Source organism: Phodopus roborovskii, unplaced genomic scaffold (assembly GCF_943737965.1).
Source record: "Phodopus roborovskii unplaced genomic scaffold, PHOROB, whole genome shotgun sequence".
NCBI lineage: Eukaryota > Metazoa > Chordata > Mammalia > Rodentia > Cricetidae > Phodopus > Phodopus roborovskii.
Genome location: NW_026126571.1, coordinates 10396931 through 10419142, shown reverse-complemented (window position 1 = coordinate 10419142; position 22212 = coordinate 10396931). Strand labels below are relative to the sequence as shown.

The following is a 22212-nucleotide window of genomic DNA, read 5'->3' as shown; positions in this document are numbered from 1 at the left end:
TCAAAACCTGGTCCTCTGAAAGAGCAGCCAGTGTTCTTTTTGTTGTCGTTGTTGTTGTCTTGTTTCTTTATTATTTATTTATTTATTTTGATTTGTTTTTTGAGACAGGGTTTCTCTGTAGCTTTGGAGCCTGTCCTGGAACTCACTCTGTAGACCAGGCTGGCCTTGAACGCGCCTGCCTTTGCTTCCCGACTGCTGGGATTAAGTCGTGCATCACCACCACCCAGCTATTTTTACTTTAAGAACCAAATGTAAAAATGAGATTGTAAGGGTTGTCTGACGGCTGGCAAGCCTTGCTGTCAAGACCAGTGGTCACACGTTGAAAGGAAGGACTGACCTGTGTCCTCTTACTGCCGTGTGAGTGCTGTGGGGTGTGCGTCTCCCTCAGTCAATAGACACTGAAAATAATCATTGAATGAAGCAGGAATGGGTAGGTGTCAGCCCAGAAGCTGGGCACTGTCTGGTTTTGTTTCTTGCTTTTTGCCCGAGACAAGGTTTATTTGTGTATCCCTGGCTGTCCTGGAACTCACTTTGTAGGCCAGGCTGGCCTTGAACTGAGAGATTAGTTCTACCTGCCTCTGAAGGCCTTTGCCTCAGTTCCTGGCACTGCTTCCTTTCTTGCTATGACTTGTGGACTTCACTAGTTGTTGGTTTGATATTTACTGCTCCCAGCAATCTGGCTCTTCCTTGTTTTTCCTACCATAGGCCCGAGTAATATTGCATGTAAATGCTTAGCTTTATGTCGATTGCTAAATATTTCTCTTTAAGCTGAGTAAAGAACCAGGTGAGATGATTTTACAGAATTAATTATGTAGAAGACCAACTAAGAACATTTTGGGAAAGTATTGTTATGGTAGAAGTGAGAGGGCTCTTAATTTTTCCAGATACTGGTTTTATTCCAATACTACTTAATAAAAATAATTTTAACAGGAATAGAATTTAGAGAAGTAGAACATCTGTATTTGGAAATGCATCATAAACCTGCTTGCTATTAGAGTGTGAGTTGCTGGAATTATGTGAAAATGATATACTAGTCAGGTGGTTATGCTACTCCCCTTTAATCCTAGCACTCGAGTGGCCGAGGCAGGCAGAACTCTGTGAGTTTGAGGCCAGCCTGGTCTACAGATCGAGCTCCAGGACATCCAGGGTTACACAGAGGGACCCTGTCTCAAAAAACCTCAAAAGGAAAACAAATGGAAAAAGAAAGAAAATGAAGTGCTGATGTCCCCCACCCAGCCATCATCCATGCACATGTGATGCACAGACATACGTGTAGGCAAAGCACCCAAAGACTTAAGAAGTTTTTTTTTCAAATCAAAGCAGTCCTAATTCAAAGACAGTGGACATCTTTCTATTTTCTGTGACAAAAGTTATGAACCATTCCTGTTAAATAGTCATCTTAGGACTGTGTGACCCACTGCCAACTCAAGAAAAAAAGGAAGGGACAAGTGGCAAATAGGAGTGCTTTTCATTATTCCTTTATTTTTCCTAACAAATCTGGCAGTTCCATTAATGAACAGTGCCTTAAGTCAGTCTGGCTGTAATTAGGAAGAAAAGCAATTACTACTTAAAATCAGGCATGTGTCTTCATGTGTAATTGCATGAATCCTGACAATAAAAGAAACAACAAACGAGTGTTCGTTTTTACTCCAGGCCTCTAATCAGTCATTTGTTCCTAACTGACTGCATACAGAAAACCTTAATTTTATTAAGGAAGGCAATGGACATAGGTGGAAATAGCCTTCTCAGTGCGAGCTATGTAAAAGGAATGATGTAAAAAGGGATGGTCATATGTCATATGCTTTATTATTATTGTAGAAGCATTTGGTATTTCTAATAAATGGGCTAGTCCATTGGCATGAAGTTTTTGGAATGCATTTTTATGATATGACAGCTTCTTTCTATGAATATATTACAACATGTTGATAACTTGACCTTTAAGAAAAGAATATTATATATGTTCTCTTTTAAAGACAAACATTTTAACCTAAATACTAAACATTTCCCTTTCCAAGATTCAGTCTGGTCCACTAAAAATCTCCAGCGTATCAGAGGTGATGAAAGACTCCAGACTGCCTGTGGCCCAAACCCAGAAACAGAAGGGAGACACTCCAGCTTCAGCAGGTACTTGTTAGAACCATTCTTTGGAAGGTGTAATGGGAGAAGTTGTTTTAATGTCTTTATCCCTACAGATAGAGGGTGGTCCTTCCTCGCTGTGAAGGACTCTCAGGAGTCCACCTGTCCTAGTTCACCTGTCCTAACCCTGTGAATTTCAGGGGTAGAGTGGACACAGTATTGCACTTGGTGAATAATGGCTAACTTTAATCCTTTCCCACTGTGTACACTTTAAGACTATTCTCCTTTTTCATACCCCTCCTCTTCACAAGTTTCATCTCTAGAATTGTTTTCTCCTGTCTTGGTGACAAATGTGTCTTCTGTACGCCTGTGGATCTTTTTCACTTTTAGGGCACCTGTCTAAACCTGTGTTCACCATACACTTGAAATTCTTGTGATTTTCTTGATTTTTAAGAATTTATTATTTTATTTGTATGGGTGTTTTGCCTATATATATATGTGTATATATATATATATATATATATATATATATATGTCTGTGTATCATGTATGTGCATGGCCCACAGTATCCAGAAGAGGGCACTGGATCCCCTTGAACTAGAGGGTTTTTATTTTTAGCTGACGTGTGGTGCTGGGTGTAGAACTCAGATATTCTGGAAGAGAAGCCAGTGTTCTTTGTGGCTGAACCTTCCTTGAATCTCCTGTTTTTCTGAAATTACTCAATAAATAAATAGCTCGATAAATAAATAACTCGATAAATAAATTATTGGCCTCCGATTAAATAAATACTGAGTGTGTATTTATAGGAGCTGGGGACCTACCAGAGAACAGACACTTTTGCTAATATTCCATGATGGGACAAGAGCGGGAAGTTCATCTGCAGATAAACAAGCAAAGCGGAGTCAGGATGGTAGGAAGGGTATGAGTAATTTTAAGCAGAATAAGCCAGGAGACCTCACCTGAAAGGAGCCTGAAGGATGGGGGGGTATGAGGAAATGACGCATGCCTGCTGTGCTAAAGTGTCCCAGGCCACAGGATCGTCGGTGCCAGGGCTTGCCGTGCTCAGGCGAGAGGCAGGTGAAGAAGCCTAGCTGCAGTTAGTGAAGAACAGTGGCAGGTCACCCAAGGGAGCGGGAGGTGGCCTTGGAAGCCACTGTAAGAGTTTTAGTTTTTATTTGCAGTGGGGTAGGGGGATGCTGGAGGGCCTGAGCCAGGGAATTTATCTCTGGAATTTATTTTTAGAAGATTTGTCTTGCCCGGAAGTGGTGGCACATGCCTATAATCCTAGCACTTGGTGGGCAGAGGCAGGAAGATTAACATTCCAGGACTAGCCTCAACCACATAGTGAGTTCAAGGATAGCCTGGGCTACACGAGACTGCTTCAAAATCAGTATGGTACATAGATATGTGAGCCAGCCAGAAACAGAGAGGCCAGTTGGTAGGTTTCGTTAATAATACAGGGCTATCTTTTCAATGGGGTCTTTAATTTTTAAAGCAAAATTTGTCTCATTTCACTGGTTTCCTACCCATTTCATCAATTGTTTTTCTCTTCCATCAGCGTTCTCGTTATAAATTAATCTTTCTTTTTTAAGTGAGTTCTTTTCTCCACACACTGTCTTCACTGTGGGCATGTCTCCCCTATGTTCAAACCTGCCATCTTTGATGCCTCCCTCCATCTCTGGGTTCTTCGGGCCCTTAGAGCCTCCTCTGAGTGGCTTTCTCTTGCCTCTTCTCCTTCGACACTCACCCCTCTTTCTGTTGCTGTCCCTTTCTGCTGTGTTACTCTGATGTCCACTTCTGTGCTTAGAGTTAGCACCGTTACTAGGACCCTTTCTTGAGGTAAGAGGGTTTAAAGTGTAGGTGCTAAGACTTTGTCTTGTGCCTTCTCAACCTTTGTTAATGTTCTATGTTTCTGTAGTTCCTCAAACACAGGGCAGGAGAGGGGTTTGTATTTTTACGCAGTACAATGTGAAGTGCTCTACAGTAGATTCTTGCCTAAGGGTTCGGCGCAGTCCGAGAACCATGCATAACATGTATTTGTAGCATCTACAGGGGCAGCTCAGATTATCCCAGCAGCAGGTGATGCGCTCTCAGTCCCAGCCCCTGTGGCTCAGCATGAGGACGCTGTAAAAACCGATGGCTCCGACAGCGGTGAAGAAAAGGCCACATCTGTAACCTCAGGTAGTTTAATTATTCACGTGTTATGCTACAGGTGTTTTCTCACCAGAACTGCATTGCCTTGGCCCTTAGATACTTTGGAAATTGTGTACCTAGACACATTTCAGCTTTCAGACTTGCCTAGGGAAGATTTAAGTTTCAAAGTCTAGTCTTTGAAACTAAGTTAGTAGTGAGCCCGTCATCTCCTTTGGAATCCTAAGGGTTCACCACCCTGCATTGCCATCACTACTTGTAACCCTGTTAGCTGTTAAAAATCTGTTGAAATTTGCTTTCCTCTTGTTCACTTTTGCTGCAAGAGGAAGCATTCTCATCTTCTATAAGGGAACGACCACCCGAAGAAGTCGCAGCTCGCCTAGCACAACAGGAAAAGCAAGAACAAGTTGAGATGGAGTGTATGTAAATAAGTCACCTGTAGTTACTCTCCTCACCCATCATCCCAGCGTGTCCTCCCGTGGCTGGTGGGGTTCCTCGCCCGTCATCCCAGCGTGTCCTCCCGTGGCTGGTGGGGTTCCTCACCCATCATCCCAGCGTGTCCTCCCGTGGCTGGTGGGGTTCTTGTTTCTTTGAGTCATTGCCTAGCTGTACACTATCATTTCATCATTGTGCTCTTTCCTTCAAAACTGCCTTTACCAGGTGACATGAGGTGCTACTGGTGAACATCCCAAATCCATTTGATTGTTTCTAGTACAGAGTTCATAGAACTCCAGGAAACAACTGTCTGCTTAACCAGACAGTGGTGGCGCACGTCTTTAATCCCAGCACTTGGGAGGCAGAGGCAGGTGGATCTCTGTGAGTTCAAGGACAGCCTGGTCTATAGTGCTAGTTCCAGGATGGCCAAGGCTGCACAGAGCAACCCTGTCTTAGAGAAACAAACAAACAAAGTTTGTATGCTTGAGTCTGAGCCTCAGTGGCTCTTACTGCATCCTACAACACCTCCACTCCGAACTCTCATTGTTAGCTTTCTTAGAAAGGAGGGTGTTGTGCGTGTGGCTAGTCTTTAGCAAAACGAGTGTATTTACTGTTAAATCTCAGTTCTTTGTTCTATAGTGATGTCTGTATGTGTTCAGGTTCATTCATCTATATGTGAGTGTCTGGACCCCAGAAGCTGACTTCAGATATTTTCCTGTATTGTTTTCCACCTAATGTTTTGAGACAGACTCCCTCTTGAATCTTCAGCTTTGCTATTTCAGCTAGAATTGTGGGTTACGACCCCTTTGGGTGTCATCTAAGACCATCGTATGTATATCAGATATTTACGTTCTGATTCATAACAGTAGCCAAATTATAGTTACAAAGTAGCAACAAAGAAAGTTATGGTTGGGGGGTCACCACAACATGAGTAACTGTGTTAGGGGTTGCAGGATTAGGAAGGGTGAGAACCATCAGGCTAGACTGACTGGCCAGCGGCCCCCTGGGATCTGCCTGACTGTCCATCCAGCATTGTGGTTATAGATGCACTTACGGTTGGTGGGAAATCTAAACTCAGGCCCTCATGCATGCTTGAGCAGCAAGCATTTTACCCACGGAGCCATCTCCCTATTCACCATTGAAAATGGTAATAGATGCCCCTGTTTGCAGGAGGTGTAGGCTGTCACTTACTACACTATACTGCTGTGATTAGTGACTTTGGAAATAATGGGGTGTAAAAGAGTTTTTGCTGAACAGAAATTTACTTTCAAATTCTCCAGCAGATGTTGTGAATTTTCTCTCTGGCGACATCACTGTTCTGAGGAGCCATTGTGAGAGAGAATGGATAGGGAAGAAGGAGCCCTAGGTGTAGGGCATCTGTGTGAGCCCTGGACTTGAGTGTTCTTTTGCTGTTTTAATTGTGTGTGTTCTCTTTCCTTCTTGGCCTGTTATAGATAACTGAGAATTCTTTGTTTACCTAACAAAGAATTCTTAGTGAAATGATTTTGTTTTCCTATTTTGCTATAATGGTCATATTTCCCCCTCTCTTTCTTGTCTGTCTCTCTGATACTTTTTCCCATGAGTAGCTCAGAGGGAGTTTGACCTTACTGGGTAGGCCCGGATGGCCTTGGCCTCCCAGTTCTTCTGCCTCGCTCATGTTGAATTCATATTTTCTCCTCGCTCTTCTTTCTGTTCTTTGTCACACGGGCACTTTAAGTGACACATCGGAGATGCCGTCACTTGGCTGTTCTTCCTGGGGTGGGTCTAGACTCTCATGGTTTGGCTTAGGCAAACACAAACATTTAGCATTGTGGCTTTGCATCTTTCCTTTAACCCTGAACTATGAATGCACGTGCATTTTTTTTTTTTTTAAATCAAGGATTAGAGCATAGTGATAGAGTCTAAAAAAGGTAGCATTGCAGGTGATTGCCTGCAGCCTAGTTTTTGTATGGTTCACTGTTGTCTGGTCTTGGATGCCCTCCATCCTGTCCCAAGATCCAAGTGCCATGTTTTCTTCTTTGATTCCTTATTGCTTTCTTGATACCTTCCTCTTTAGATTCAGCTGCAGTTTGATCTCAGTTTCTTGGTATTTTCTCACGATTGCCTTTCTTCATTTACCTGTGTGCACGTGCACACCCTGTTTTCCCCAGATACTAACAGAGTTAAGGAAAGGGAGAGAGAGAGGACAGTTCTTAACACTGGTGTTTATTTCTTGTGTGCTTTTATGGGAAAACTGTCTATTACAAGTCTCCCTTTGGGTTTGTTGTTGCTGCTTGTTTTAATTTTGTTTGTTTTAGATAGTGTCTGTTTTAAAATTTTTATTTATTAGTTTATTACATATATGTTTGTGGGGGGCACAAGTAACATAGCAAGTGTATGTGGCGGTCAGGGGCTGTGTGGGAGTCGGTTCTCTCCTTGCCCCACACGTGTTTCGGGGATTGAACCTGTTAGACTCAACAGCAAGCCCCTGTAGCTGCTGTGCCATCTCCCCCGCCCTGCGTGAGATCAGGTTGCTGTGTAAAAGTTGGCGGTCCTCCTGCCGCCGCCTCCTGAGTGCTGGGATTTCAGCAAGCACCGCCACACACAGCTTTTCTTCTACTTTTTGTTGGCATGTTTTCTTGTTTGTTGTTTTCTTTCTCCTCCGTCTCCTCCCGTACCCTGCACATATGAGTTGCTATGGCTTTTCCTTTTGCTGAGAAGTTGAAAAGTAGGCATTTGTTTTTTTCCTGGTGAGTCTGCAATTTTTATAAAATTAAGTAGTTAATGATTATGCTACATGTATGTATTCCTTTCAGAATGTTCTAAACCTTTCTCCATTTGATTATGTTAGCCTTTCTATATTCCCCCAAACACCTTTTATTTTAGAAAATTCAGACTTTATAAAAGTGAAGATAATATAGTAAATGCTGACTTTTGTGTTTTAAGATTTATTGATCGTTTTTTATCTGTGTGAGGGCTGTGTCTGGTACTTGTGAAGACTGAAAGAGGATGTTAACGCCCATGGAAGTAGAGTTACAGGCCTTTTTGAGCTGCCACATGAGTGCTAGGAACAAAACCATGGTTCTCTGCAAAGGCAGCAGTGCTCTGAGCTATTTCTCTAACTACATTCCCACCCACAACCCCTGCATTTTTAAGAGAATTATACTTTCCTGAATTTGGGTTCTGTGTATAGTTTATTTGATGCTTTTTGAGAATTAATTGAACTAGAAGACTTTTAGAAAAGAGGAAAAGTTTAGTTCTGTGTATGGAGAATTTGTTTTTAACTTTTTTTTTTTTTTTTCCAGCTCTAGCCAAGAGTTTAGAAGATGCTCTGAGCCGGACTGCGTCCGTCACTCTGCAGGCTATTACAGCCCAGAATGCTGCAGTTCAGGCTGTCAATGCACACTCCAACATATTGAAAACAGCCATGGACAATTCTGAGGTACGCCAAGGAGGGCTTGACCTGCGTGTGATAGACTGATTGGTTTTATTGGCCATGGGCTTTCTCACAGAGTAAAGACAGTTTACAGTAACTTTCTTTTTTCCTTCTGTATTTTAAAGTCAGGATCTTCTCACGGTGTATCCCAGACTAACCTGCAGGGATTCTCTTGCACAAGCTTCCTGAGTAGGGTTATCCCAGGTGTGTGCTTAGCTAGAGCGATTGCCTTAAGATACAGAACAGCTGGGGACGTTGTCGCACACCTCTCACCTCAGCACGGGAAGACAGGCAGGCAGGTCTCTTGAGTTCTAGGCCAGCCTGGTTCACATAGTAGATTCCAGGCCAGTCAGTGCTTCATAATCAGACTTTGTCTCAAAACAAATAACCAAACAAAATTGAGAGCAGTGTGAGAACTCATCATGTAATCCAGGCTGATATTGAATTCACTGTGTAGCTAATACTGGAGATTCCTGAAGTCAGCTGTATTGCCCTATTCCTAGAACGCTCTATGTAGGACAGGCTGGCTGGAATTCACAGAGATCCATCTGCTTCTAGTCCCTGAGTATTGGAATTAAAGGCCTATATAATACTAATTTGAGAATCTAATACTAAATACATTAAAAAAAATCCCTAACCCAGGCAGGTGGTGGTGGCACACACCTTTTATCCCTGCACTTAGGAGGCAGAGGGAGATGAATCCCTATGACTTTGAGGCCAACTTCATCTCCAGATCGAGTTCCAGGAGAAACCTTGTCTTGAAAAACCAACAACACAATTCCCTAGCCCTAGATAATGAATTCCTATTCAGGAGAGACATTGTATATAACTTTTTCCTTTGAATTTAAATGTGTGGATTTAATCTTGACCTATCATATGATAGTGAGAGCAGTTAGTTATGTTTATATAACTTAAATTTCTGTTTAGATCGCAGGTGAGAAGAAGTCGGCCCAGTGGCGCACAGTGGAGGGTGCACTGAAGGAAAGAAGAAAGGCAGTTGATGAAGCTGCTGATGCCCTTCTCAAAGCCAAGTAATTACTCATGGACTTTAACAAGTAATTAGGGCCTCCTGGTGGCTTTCTTTCAGCTGAACTTTCTCTCTGTGATCTTTAAATGAAGAGGCAGAGAAACCATTCTTACTTCTACCCATGTGTGCTCTGAACTGGCCCCAGGAACTCGAAGATTTAAAGGAGTAAACTATGTGAAGTACAATTAGGCTAAAATAAAGTGAGTGGAAATTTTTATAAAGGGCCTCATACAAGAACCAGATTTGTTGAGGGCTGGAGAGCTGGCTTAGTGGTTTAGCACACTGACTGCTCTTCACGAGGACCCGGGTTCAATTCCCAGAAACCACATGGTAGTTCCAGACTGTAACCTCAGTTTTATGGCTTCTGACACCCTCACACAGACATACATGCAGGCAAAACACCAGTGTGCACAGAAAAGTTAGGTTTGCATTGGATTATTGCTTATATTTTTATGTGTCTACTCAGTTACATAATTTTTAAATTTTAGTGGGATGGTCAGTACATTTTTATCAGAATTCAGAATATATCATAACAGTTTGCTAGAACTACAGAAGTGGTTAATTTATTGAGCCCTGTGCTACCTTGACCTTCCTTCCTACAAATTGACTAAAGCTAGTGTCTTAGTTTGGGTTTTGTTGCTATGATAACAACCATGACCAAAAGCGGCTTAGGGAGGAGAGGGCTTGTCTCCCACATCCCATCATTGAAGGGACTCAGGGCAGGGACCGAAGCGGTGGCCATGGAAGAACTCTGCTTATTGCCTGCTCCCTGTGGCTTGCTCAGCTTGTTCAGCCTGATTTCTTACATACCCCAGGGTGACCTGCCAAGGGATGGCACCGCCCATAATGGGCTGGGCTCTTCCACGTCAGTTCAAAAAATGCTTCCCAGGCTTGCCTGCAGGTCCTGATGGGAACATGTTCTCAGTTGAGGCTCTCTCTTAGATGATTATAACTTGGGTCAAGTTGACAAAAATCTAACCAACACAGCTAAGGTAAAGCATAGACACCGATAAAGGTCTGTTATAAAGTCTGAATCTCATGCATCATGGCCTTAGGCTGTTCCTATCTTATACTTACATCAAAACTCTAATGAAGTTAGTAAGAATTATACTGAGCCCTAATATGTGTATCTTTTTTTTTTTTTTTTTTAATGTCCTCAGAGAAGAGCTAGAGAAGATGAAAAGTGTAATTGAAGATGCAAAGAAAAGAGAGGTTGCTGGGACCAAACCTCACATAACTGCTGCAGAGGGGAAACTTCACAACATGATTGTTGATCTGGATAATGTGGTCAAAAAGGTATGTTTCTGAAATCTTGGTAGTATTTTATATTTTAAAATATCTGTTAATGCATTTCTGAAAATCCAGGAAAATATATATTAGTGTTAACTACTTCTAAAGTTTGTGTGGGAAGGCTAGTAGCAATGTAAGGCCACTTGCCTCCAAAGACAGTGGCCTGAATTGGATTTCTGGGATTCATTTCGTAGGAGAGAACTGATTCCACAAGATGTCCCCTGACTTCTACTCACGTTCTGTGACACATGGATACTCTCATATACATAGGCATAATGCTTGCTTTCACAAAAGAAATAACATGTAAAGACAGTTGGGTGTCATGGCAGACGCTTCTAATCCCAGCATTTGGGAGGCAAGTGTGCCAGCCTGGTCTACAGACCAGGACATCGAGAGCTGTTACACATAGAAAAAAAGAAGACAGGTTTACTTTCTGTTTTCTGATGTTCAGATTTTGTGTATTGTTTGTACCTGAATTGGGCTGGTTTTTAGAGAGTAGTGGTGCTTTTTGTTCTATTTACCTAGAGACCTTTGTTTCTGCTTAGGTCCAGGCTGCTCAGTCAGAGGCTAAGGTGGTGTCTCAGTATCATGAACTTGTGGTGCAAGCAAGGGATGACTTTAGAAAAGAGCTGGACAGTATCACTCCAGACATCACTCCTGGGTGGAAAGGGATGAGTAAGTACAGCTGATTTCCATTTTCTTTTTGGATTTTAGCATCTAATCAACTAATCTAAACCTGCTTCAACTCTAGTCTTTCAATCTCAGTGCTTCTGGAATGTCTCAGTTGGTATACAGGGTATTGTTTGTCCCTGTCACAGCTGTAGCACAAAGAACACTGGCATTACTCTAATTTAATCATGGTGAGCAGAACCTCAGGTAGTGGTTAGTTCTATGTGACTCAAGATTCGAATCTTAATTTGCTACTCAAAAATTAAAAATAGGATCCAAATGAGTAAGAGTAATGTTTTAGAATTAACTCTGTGCAGATAATTATGTGTATATACTTACTCAGATCGTTTGGAGTAGAGTAATTAAGGCACCCCTGAGAATTCTGTTAGTGACCCCAGTCCCTCCAGGCTGCCATCAAGCTTGCTATTCTCCAGTTTCAGACTCCCCAGGGCTGGGGATTGCAGGCATTCACTGTTATGCCTATCTGGGAAATTCATTCTTCTGAGATTATGAAATTGAGGAGTGCTTGATGCCCAAGGGTAGGGAAGTTAGCTAAAAGATGGCTATGGCTGACGGCATGGTTGTACATGCCTTCAGTCCCAGCACTTGGAGGCAGAGGCAGGAGGATCCAGCCGGGTTGGAAGCTAGTCTGGTCTACATAATGAGTTCAAAGACAGCCGGGGCTACATAAGGAGACCTTGTTTCAAAAACATAACGTTAAGGTGCCATGAATAGGAAGGTACTAGGAATCAGTTGTTTTGCAACTCATTTGTTTAACTGAGTTTGGTGTAGTGAACTTGAAGATGTGTATACTCTTAACGCAGCCTCTTAGCTCCTATGTGTTTGCTGAAGAAAGCCCAGTGAGTGCAATGAAGCACTGTTGTAAGAGAGCAAGGGGTGTAGTTCAGTGGTCGAAATTCTCCTAGCATGCAAGAGGCCCTGGGTTGGAGCCTCACACTAACAAAAAAGTAAAAAGAGCCTAGTGTGCTGGCACACGCTTTTAATCCTACCACTTGGGAGGCAAAGACAGGTGGATCTCTGAGAATATGAGGTCAGCTTGGTCTGTATTCAAGTTCCAGGAAAGCCAGAGCAGCATAACTTAGACCCTTACTCAAAAAAGGTGTGTGTGTGTGTGTGTGTGTGTGTGTGTGTGTGTGAGAGAGAGAGAGAGAGAGAGTTAGACTAGAGGGGATGGCTCAGTGGTAGAGCATTTGGATGACATGTACAAGCCCTGAGTTTAGTCCTCAACACCAAAAGAACTAAAAAAGAAAATTGAAACAGCCAAATGTGTCTTATATGTATGAGTACAAGTGTACTGGTATTGTGTTTCACCAAAGAGAAGTCTTGACAGCTTAGGCACATGTTGCCAAACATGGTGGCCTGGGTTCTGTCCCCAGGAACCACAGGGAGGAAGGGGAGAATTAACTTCCAAAGACCTCTACGCAGTTGCCATGGCGTACTCCAACCCAAATAAATAAATGGCTGTAGTGTTTTTTAAATATTAAAAGCTAAAAGAATATAGACATGGATGGCACTAACATGGTACATAAGAACCTGTAAGCAGTGCTGTTATTGCAGCTTATATCTTTATGTCTAAAACAGTGCTTGGGGTCTGGACAGATGGCTCAGCAGTTAAGAGTATTACTGCTCCTTCAGAGTACGCAGGTTTGTTCCCAGCACCCACACAGTAGCTCACACATGTAACTCCAGTTTCAGGGGGTCTAGTGCTCTCTTCTGGCCTTTGCAGGCACCTGTGTTCATATCGTGCCCATAAACACTCATGCAAGCACACATACCTTATACATAAAACTGAATAGTATTTTTGAAAAGTGCTTGGGACTAATAAAACCTAAATCAAGAGCCCATAAGCACATGTCCTTTATTGCTGATAGACTTACGGCTCACACCACTGTGTTCATGTGTTCATGGGCTCTCATCTCTTACATTGTTCTGTTGCTCTGGACTGTAGCTCACACTGCTGTGTCCAGGTGCCCTTTTAAAGTCATCTCTTACATTGTCCCAGCTTTGTCAGTTTCCCCTTTGACACAGAAACAGATCTTTTTAATGATAACCCTTATCTTTGAATTTAAGGGCAGAGGCCCTTAACAGTCTTCATACGAGATACAGGCCTGGTTGTTCAGGTCTATAATCCCATGTGTTTGAGGAGGCTGAGGTAAAAGGATTGCACATTCCTGGGCTACAATTAGGCTAAAATTAGATTGTAGTCATAGCTTAGTGGAAGCTTAATGTGCTTGACAGCCTGGGGTCTAGCTCCAGAGTTGCCAAGGAGAAAAATCTCTTGTCACTGATTCATGAGTATTTGTAATGTTGATGAGTAACTGCTTTAAACTAAAGCAGTCATAGTTCTTGGTTTAATTTGCACAGGTTAAATGTAAATTTAATGTAAAGTTCCCTGTGAAGTTTTTCTAAGAAGCCTGCTGTGGTACACCCCTATGCACAGCTCTCAGGAGAAAAAGCAGAAAGGTAACAGGATCTGGAAAGACTCTGTTCCAAAGTTCCCCTGAAGAAACTATTCCCAATTCTAGAAGCATGTGGAAGGTGGAAGCGGCTGCCACTGAATCAGGACTGCCATGGAGGAATACACTGAACAAGTTTAGTTGACAATAATGAAAGACAAGGAAGCTTTTTAGTTGATTTGCTGGGTTGAAACAGTGACAAATCGTTTCTAACTAGAACAGCTTTTAATGTCAGTGATTCTTTTGATCTTTTAAAATATCACAACCTACCTTGATGTATGTTGTCTCTGACTCTCTCTAAATGTAGGAAATAAACATTTTACTTTCCAGTAATCTCTTTTCTTAATATTTCTGGATGTTGCTATTTAATGATCACTAACCAAAGTGTGCACCTTCTTTTTTCAAACTATTCTTCTCTTTCTTTGTAGGTATTTCTGACCTCGGTGAGTAAATATCTTTATCTTATTTTGAGTGACATTTGAATATGTGATAATTCCCAATTGTACATTTGGAGATTAGGAACAACTATGTTAAGTGATTGTAAGACTGTAAATGTGATTTATGTTTATGTATACATAACGTGTTTTCATTTTACTTATTATTTCAAAGAACTTTAAACATTAAAAAGAAAAAAAAAATCCCACAGTTTCACCTGAGTTCATCAGTTATCAGATCCATTCCCAGTTTTGTCTCATCTATCCATAGCCTTCCTGTCAGAGCATACTCCAAATACATGTTTTCCTTATAAATACCCTGAGTATTTATAAGGAAAAGATAGTTGGAACACCATTTATTATGCTTAAGGTGTAATAATTCTCTAGTGCTGTTAAATATGCAGTGCTTAAATCTTTCTACTTATAGAAAGAATTTTGCCAGGCAATGATGGTGCACACCTTTCATCTCAGTGCTCAGGAGTCAGAGACAAGCAGATCTCTGTAAGTTCAAGGCCAGCCTGGTCTACAGAGTGAGTTCTAGGATAGGCAGAGCTACACAGAGAAACCCTGTTTTGAAAAAAACTGAAGAAAAACAATGTTTTTTTACTTCTAGTATTTTACTCAAGCCAGGATTTAGAGATGCTCCCCACACTGAAATTATTCAGTGGGCCTCAGAGCTTGCTTACTTTTTTGCTTTTTAACTTTTTTTTTTTTTTTTTTTTTTTTTTTTTTGGGTGAATCAGTCATACAGAATTGCCCCATATTTTGTATTTTATGGTAGGAACCTTTATTCCTAACTTTTAGTAAATGCTGGAATACTTGTGAAGTGTGAAATTACTTCCCCCCAAACAACAACAAACCAGCAAGTCATACTACTTTTGTGCTTAACTGAGCCTTCCAGCATGAATATTAAAAGGGATCACAAGTGATACTGTTGGGCATTAATGACCAATTACTGTCCCGGTAGTGTGTATTCAAGGGAGGAACAGCGGCTGGAGATTTAGCTTAGTGGTTAAGAGTACTGGTTACTCTTGTAGAGATCTAGGTTCATTTCTTTGTATCTACATGGAGGTTTACAACTGTTTGTGACTCTAGTTTCAGGCACACATATGATGCATAGACTTACAGGGAAAACACCAATACATAGAAATAAACATGTAAAAAGTAAAAATAAACAAATAAAGTCAAGAGGCTCCCTAGTTTTAACAGACAACTTACTTTTTTAAAAAAAAATTTAAATTATTTTATGTGAGTGTTTTATCTACAGGTATGTCTATGCCACAGGCATGCCTGGCATCTAGGGGGCCAGAGGAGGCCTGGGCTTGCCCTGGCACTGGAGTTGCAGATGACTATGAACGTCCATGTGGCTGCTGGGAATCAGGCCCCGTTCCTATGAAAGAGCAGCCAGTTCCTAACCAGAGCCATCTCTCCAGCCTGCAGACTGTTCTTTACACATCCTTATCTGTGTGTGGATGTTTTGGGGGGTGGGGTTAGAGGAAAACGTACGGGAGTTGGTCTCCTTCTGAATATTTGTTAGGCTAACATATTTCTGCATAAAATGACATGTAGTAATGATTGTGTCTACAATCTTTGTTTTTAGAAGTGAAATTAGAGCTCGGATTACAGAAACTGATTTGGGTTCTTGGAAAAGAGCTGTGTGTGCTAACTCAGGACCCACCTGTTTATTATTTTGCTTGGAATTGATAAAGTTTTAGTTGCTGAACATTAGCTCTTAATCTCTAGTTTGACTGGAGGATTTAAATTTTGTGTTAGCTACTTTCTGCTTTTTAATTTCTGACATGGGTAATATTTTGATGCTGTCTGTTTAGCTGACAAGCTCTCTACTGATGACCTGAACTCATTGATTGCTCATGCCCATCGCCGCATTGATCAGCTCAACAGAGAGCTAGCACAGCACAAAGCCACAGAGAAACAGCACATCGATCTAGCCCTGGAAAGACAAAAGCTAGAAGAAAAGCGGGCCTTTGACTCTGCGGTGGCGAAAGCATTGGAGCGCCACAGAGGTGAAATACAGGCTGAGCAGGACAGAAAGGTAGTGGGACAGAGAACAACTCGGCACTTAAACCCGTTAACCCGTCCCATCACCAGCTGCTAGTACGCGTAATTCATGGGAAGACATAGTTAGAGTGGCAGCTAGGCCTTTTTCCCCCGAATCACCTGAGTCAGAGCTTCTGAGATAGGCGTGATCTAGCTGTCTTCCCTCCTACTGAGCAGATGCAGAAGTGTCAGCAGTCAGGAGCTGGTGTGCAGGGCCCTCTCCCTGCTTCCCCCTGTGCAGCCTCTTGTCATCTACACCATGCTCAAAGAATCTCTCTTGAACTCCGACTCTGAATCTGTTCTTGCCTGCGGGGTTAGTGGGTGTGATTGTCCAAAGGGGAAGAGACAGCTCCATTTGCCATCTCTTGGTTGTTTTATGTATCAAACATGGCATCCAGAGACTCACTTAGCTACTGTCCATCTCCTCATCAGCTCTTACATTCAGTCTGCATCCGCAGTAAATCCCAAACCTGTCTGCTTTTCATTTTTGCTTTAGTCCGAATTATCTTCATAGGGTTCTCAGGGTCTCACTGTGTAGCCCCACTGGCTTAGAATTCGCAGCAGTTCCTCCCTGTACATTTGTTTGTTTTTAAATAGGCTCTTGTTATGTAGCCGTGGCCGATAGGAACCCACAGCTATAGACTAAACTTATCCCAAGTTTCTTGTTTATAGTATGAGCCCAAAAATTCTTAAACAACACCCAAAGGCTTTTTAATTACATATTTGCCTTTTGTAAACCCATTCATTTTCCTGGATCTGGTTTTTTTTCTGTGTGTACTGTCTTTTTCACTTCGACCTTTGTGCTGTGTGCTCCAATCATCTGGCTCTTCCTGTAGTTGTACACTTGAGGCGCTGTCTCAGATGTATCTCTCCTGTCCCTTCACTATCGAGCAGCCCTGTGCATCAGTTTCTGCCATATTGCTGTTTTCAGTGAAAGTGGGCAGAGGAGGTTGGGTGGGAGTTGAGGCTGGTCTCCTGCTCTGTTCAGTTTTGTAAACAAGCATCCAGTCTTGTGTGTGTGTGTGTGTGTGTGTGTGTGTGTGTGTGTGTGCATTGTATCCTCTGAGGCTTAGGGCTGAAGTGTTTACTTACACACTGCCTAGCTGGTTTCACTGACCTCACTGTGCTAACTCTGAGAAAAGATGAGCTTCATGTTCAAGGTAATTTGTGTAGATGTGTAGTAGAACATGTGGCTAACAAGTAAAGCAGGATGGATTGTTTCATAGTTTTGATTTGGCCCATGTTGAGCCCAAATTCATATGAAAAGTAGCTATTGGCAAGGTTTTTTTTTTTTTCTCCTCTCTGAGACAGGGTTTCTCTGTGTTGCTTTGGAGCCTGTCCTGTAGGTCACTCTGTAGACCGCTGGTCTCAAACTCACAGAGATCCACCTGCCTCTGCCTCCCAAGTGCTGGGATTAAAGGTGTGTGCCACCAAAGCCCGGCTGTCGTCAGTTCTTTGTTTAAAAGAAATTAGTAACTGCTGGGTACTGATTTTTGAAGTGATTTTTCAAAGTTGGCATTGTCACCTTGGAGAAGGTGGAAACATGAACAGGCGGTTATGATTAAACTATGTTTGAACTAGGTCTCTTTGCTGTAAGTTGTGGAATGAGTTACTTCTGGAATGTGTGGTTCAGTAATAATGGTTTCTGCGTCAGGATCACATGGTAATGTTCAAGGTTTGATGCCAGAAAGACCCATTTTGGAATAGGAATTTTGGTGTAGCTGTGTGACCTTGGTTGAGTTGCTTTTAGATGTATAGTGTTGTGGCTCATGCCAAAAGTACAATGATTGTGTACTTAAGCCTGGCACCGTAAAGGGGTACACGTCAAAATGGCTGCTGCTGTTCCCTCACTGACTGGTGCTGTTTCACAGGTAGAAGAAGTCAGAGACGCCATGGAAAATGAAATGAGGACCCAGCTTCGACGACAGGCAGCTGCCCACACTGACCATTTACGGGATGTTCTCAAGGTGCAGGAGCAGGAGCTGAAGTCTGAATTTGAGCAGGTGAGGGCCTGTGCAGAGGGCTCGGCTCCTCCGCATCTCCACTTGCACCTTCTCATTTGTGGGAAGTAACTGGGCGTGGAGCCCAGGGCCGCACGTGCGACCCATGTTCTATTCCATACCCTTCGCCTTTCTCCTTTAAGTGCACTCTGAGGGTAAGATTAGGACAAGCAATGGTGGCACATGCCTTTAATCCCCGCACTCGGGAGGCAATGGATCTCTGAGTTCCAGGATAGCCCAGTCTATAAAATGAGTTACAGGATAACCAGGGCTATACAGAGAAACCCGTCTTGACAAACAAATAATAATAAATAATAATAATAGGGAGATTGCCAGTGTTACCTAGCTTTTATCGAATGATAAAAGTTAGTCTACGGAACCAGTTTTTACGTCAGGTATGCTCTGGTCATGATCAGACATATTGATCATATATTTTTGGGCAGCAGTATAAAAATTTCTCGTTTTTAAATGATTTATTTTCTGTATATGAATGTTTACTGAATGTATGCATGTGAACCATATTCCTGCCTAGTGCCTACAGTACAGACTGGTCTGGACGAAGGAGTCTCGTCCGTGGAACTGGCCTTATAGATGTTTATGAGCCACTCTTGCGTTCTCTAAGTGATTTTAACCACTGAGACATCTCTCCAGCCCCACCCCAGGTTTATTTTTGAAGAGCAGTCTAAAGGGTTAACTAAAATCTCCTCTCCTGCTGTCTACTTCCTCTAATATGGCCTATCACAAAAACAAGAAAAAGAACTATGATTCAGAGCCAGATGTGGTGATGCACACCTTCAATTCTAGCATTTGGGAGGCAGAGTAGGGTGGATCTCTGATTTTGAGACCAGCCTGGTCTATAGAGTAATGAGTTCCAAGACAGCCAGGGCCACACTATACTCACTACCTGAGTTAGTACAAGTCTGAAACCTTACATGCAACATTGCAGCTGATTTTTGTTTGTTATTTTGTGTGTGTATTTTGCTTGAATGTACGTCAGTGCACAACCTGAGTACCTGCTTGACTAAGTCAAAAGGCATTGGAGCCCCTGGAACTGGACTTAGAATGATTGGAAGCTGCATTGTGGGGGCTGGGAATTGAACATGGGTCCTCTGTAAGAACAGAGGTTCTTTACAACAGAGCTCTTATAAGCAGCTGTTGTAAAGGTTTTTATTTATCTTAGACTGGTTCTCCCTATGTAACCCTGGCCGGCCTGGAACTTGTTATGTAGACCAAACTGGCTTGGAATTCACTTGTTTTTGCCTCCCAAGTGCTAGAGTTAAAGGTGTGTCATCACACTTGGCTATGTTTTGAGATTTTTTTTTTTTTACTTTAAAGTTTGTAGTTTCTGGAAGATTAGTATCTAGTGAAGTGGCAAGCATGGTGGTAGCATGAGTTTTCTGTACACTATCTGTGTTTTGTTTCAGGACCTGTCTGAAAAACTGTCTGAGCAAGAATTAGAGTTTCGTCGTCAAAATCAAGAACAAGTTGACAACTTTACTCTGGACATAAACACTGCCTATGCCAGGTTGAGAGGAATTGAGCAGGCTGTTCAGAGTGAGTTTCCTTTTAGTTCAGTCTTACCCTGTACAGTGTCTCAGGATAATTTCTTGTTAAAAGAATAGGGGGCACGAATCTACTCTACTATTTGATACTTATTTCTTGGAAAGTTGGGCCCAGGTTTGACAAGTTTAAACACAGAGTTCTGAGAAGAAATTGGAAAAAAGATCAGAAAATTAAATTGAGGGCTGGAGAGATGGCTCAGCCGTTAAGAGCTTTGACTACTCTTCCAAGAGGACCCAGGTTCAATTCCCAGCACCAGCATGGCAGCTAACAACTGTTAAACAATTAAATCAAAATATATGACACAGATCACCATTTTCAAGGTATTTTCATCAATACTGTAGGGTTATTTGGAAGGGTGGTTTAATGTTGTGATCATAGTTATTGAGGCCTATGTGTGCCACATTGAGAGTGATACATCTTAACAACAAGCACATTAATAAAATAGGCTTCCTGGGATAATAAAATAGGCTTCCTGGGATGTCCTAGAATCCTTTTTGTCATGTGACAATAAAAGCACAATACTTAGGGAATGTCAAAGTCTAATTTATTTCATTAAGGGTTTTTGTTTGTTAAAATACTTTAAAATTGTTTACTTTTATATGTGTAGGTATGTTGCCTACATGCACACAACATGTGAGCTCAAAGAGATTAAATGAGGGTGTGGGATCCCCTGGGACCGAGTCACAAAGAGCTGTGATCCACCAAGTATGTGGGTGCCAGAAACTGAACCTGGGTCATTTAGAAGAGCATCCAGTGCTCTTAATCACTGAATCATCTCTCAAACTCCAGTACATTAAGTTTCTCTCTCTCTCTCTCTTTTTTTTTTTTTTTTTTTTTTTTTTTTTTTCCTGTTTCTTTTTTCCTTCTCTTGGCAAATTTCTGATGGCCTTGAATTCTTGGCCTAGGGCTTGGCATTAGTGGTGCACACCTTTGATCCCAGTACTTGAGAAGGAGGCAGAGGCAGGTGGAGTTTGAGGCCATCCTGGTCTAGAGCCAGGGCAGCACAGAGAAATCCTGCCATTTTATTGCCCCACCCCCAAACTACTAAATATAAAAAATGTCTGAATTAGAGATCTCCAGGTATAGTTCACAAATAGCCAGGGCTATATACTCTTACTAGAGAAATAAGAAATCTTGCATCTATATATATATATATATGAATGACTTACATTGTCTTTGGCAAAGGTCCATTGCCCTGGATCTGACAGGAAAGGGTTGTGCTATGCATTTGCATCCTCCTAGTGTTTTCAATGTTAATAGGATCAGGCCCTCATGTAGCTGTCACCTCGTGTTACTTTGTGAAAAGGCTGGCTTTAGCTTGGATGTAAACTGTTGAAGGTGCATCTGGGGTGTGCATTTGAGAAAAGCAGAACAGTGTCTTTCTTCGCTTTATTCATTCATTCATTCATTTATTTTGTAGGTCATGCAGTTGCTGAAGAAGAAGCCAGAAAGGCCCACCAGCTCTGGCTTTCAGTGGAGGCATTAAAGTATAGCATGAAGACTTCATCTGCAGAAACACCTACCATTCCATTGGGGAGTGCAGTTGAGGCCATCAGAGTCAACTGTTCTGATAATGAATTTACCCAGGCTTTAACTGCAGCCATTCCTCCAGAATCCCTGACCCGGGGGGTATACAGTGAAGAGACCCTAAGAGCCCGTTTCTATGCTGTTCAAAAAGTAGCCCGAAGGGTAGCGATGATTGATGAAACCAGAAATAGCCTGTACCAATACTTCCTTTCCTACTTGCAGTCCCTACTCCTGTTCCCGCCTAAGCACCTGAAGCCACCTGCAGAGCTCTACCCTGAGGATATAAACACATTTAAATTGCTCTCCTATGCCTCCTATTGTATTGAGCACGGTGACCTGGAGCTGGCAGCAAAGTTTGTCAACCAGCTAAAGGGGGAGTCCAGAAGAGTGTCACAGGACTGGCTGAAGGAGGCCCGAATGACCCTAGAAACTAAGCAGATAGTGGAGATCCTGACTGCATACGCCAGCGCCGTAGGAATAGGAACCACTCAAGTGCAGCAGCAGCAAGAGTAAGGCCTAGGAAGGGCTGTGTAATGTCACATTTCATATCAAAGAAAATCAGCATTGGTGTCTGCAGGGTTTGCAACAAGGGTCCCAGAATTGTCTAGAAGTGAGCAGGTTCCAAGTCCTGTGCAAGTTGTTAACACCTGTTGCATTTACCGTCCTTACACTGCTATCATGCCAATGAACTCCAGGAGGCTTTATTTGCAACTTGTGTGACACTTCCTGTTTTTCAGGTTTTACTGATCAGGCTTGTGAGCCACTCAAAATAATGTCTGTGATCCCTATTATTGATTCTGCCCTTGGAGCAAACTGAATAAAGCAACACAATGAAAACTGAGTACTCTATCCCTTTTCAAAAGTGCTATTTCCAGTTTGTTGTGTGAGCAGACAGCTGCCATGAGAAGCAGCCAATGTTGTGGCTTCAGCTTCAGGGCTGTGAGCTGGGTTACATGAAGTCCAGGCCTTGCTGCTTTGGCTTTGAATGTCTGGGTGAATGGATCTTCTCCTGATGGTCAAAACCCAGAGTGTGTAGAAGCCACATGCCAGTGGTAGTCTGCACGGTTGTGACAGCCCAGCCGCCCACAGG

General features: G+C 42.3%; 1 protein-coding gene across 4 annotated transcripts in view; it reads left to right on the top strand.

Annotated features, from left to right (window-relative positions):
* Window positions 1–21963, top strand: part of Immt (inner membrane mitochondrial protein) — a 37633-nt gene extending 15670 nt beyond the window's left edge. The window contains exons 4-14 of one of the 4 annotated variants that reach the window (XM_051203196.1): window positions 2016–2124; window positions 4177–4257; window positions 4551–4646; window positions 7947–8083; window positions 9005–9108; window positions 10265–10400; window positions 10940–11069; window positions 15804–16027; window positions 17904–18035; window positions 19457–19586; window positions 21016–21963. In XM_051203196.1, coding sequence (XP_051059153.1) covers window positions 2016–2124; window positions 4177–4257; window positions 4551–4646; window positions 7947–8083; window positions 9005–9108; window positions 10265–10400; window positions 10940–11069; window positions 15804–16027; window positions 17904–18035; window positions 19457–19586; window positions 21016–21635 — 1899 coding nt within the window. In that variant the 3' untranslated portion in view covers window positions 21636–21963. Of the gene's footprint in view, window positions 1–2015; window positions 2125–4119; window positions 4258–4550; window positions 4647–7946; window positions 8084–9004; window positions 9109–10264; window positions 10401–10939; window positions 11070–15803; window positions 16028–17903; window positions 18036–19456; window positions 19587–21015 lie in introns of all 4 variants that reach the window. The other 3 variants (XM_051203195.1, XM_051203197.1, XM_051203198.1) reach the window with 3 other exon arrangements.
* Window positions 21964–22212: the final 249 nt, after the last annotated feature.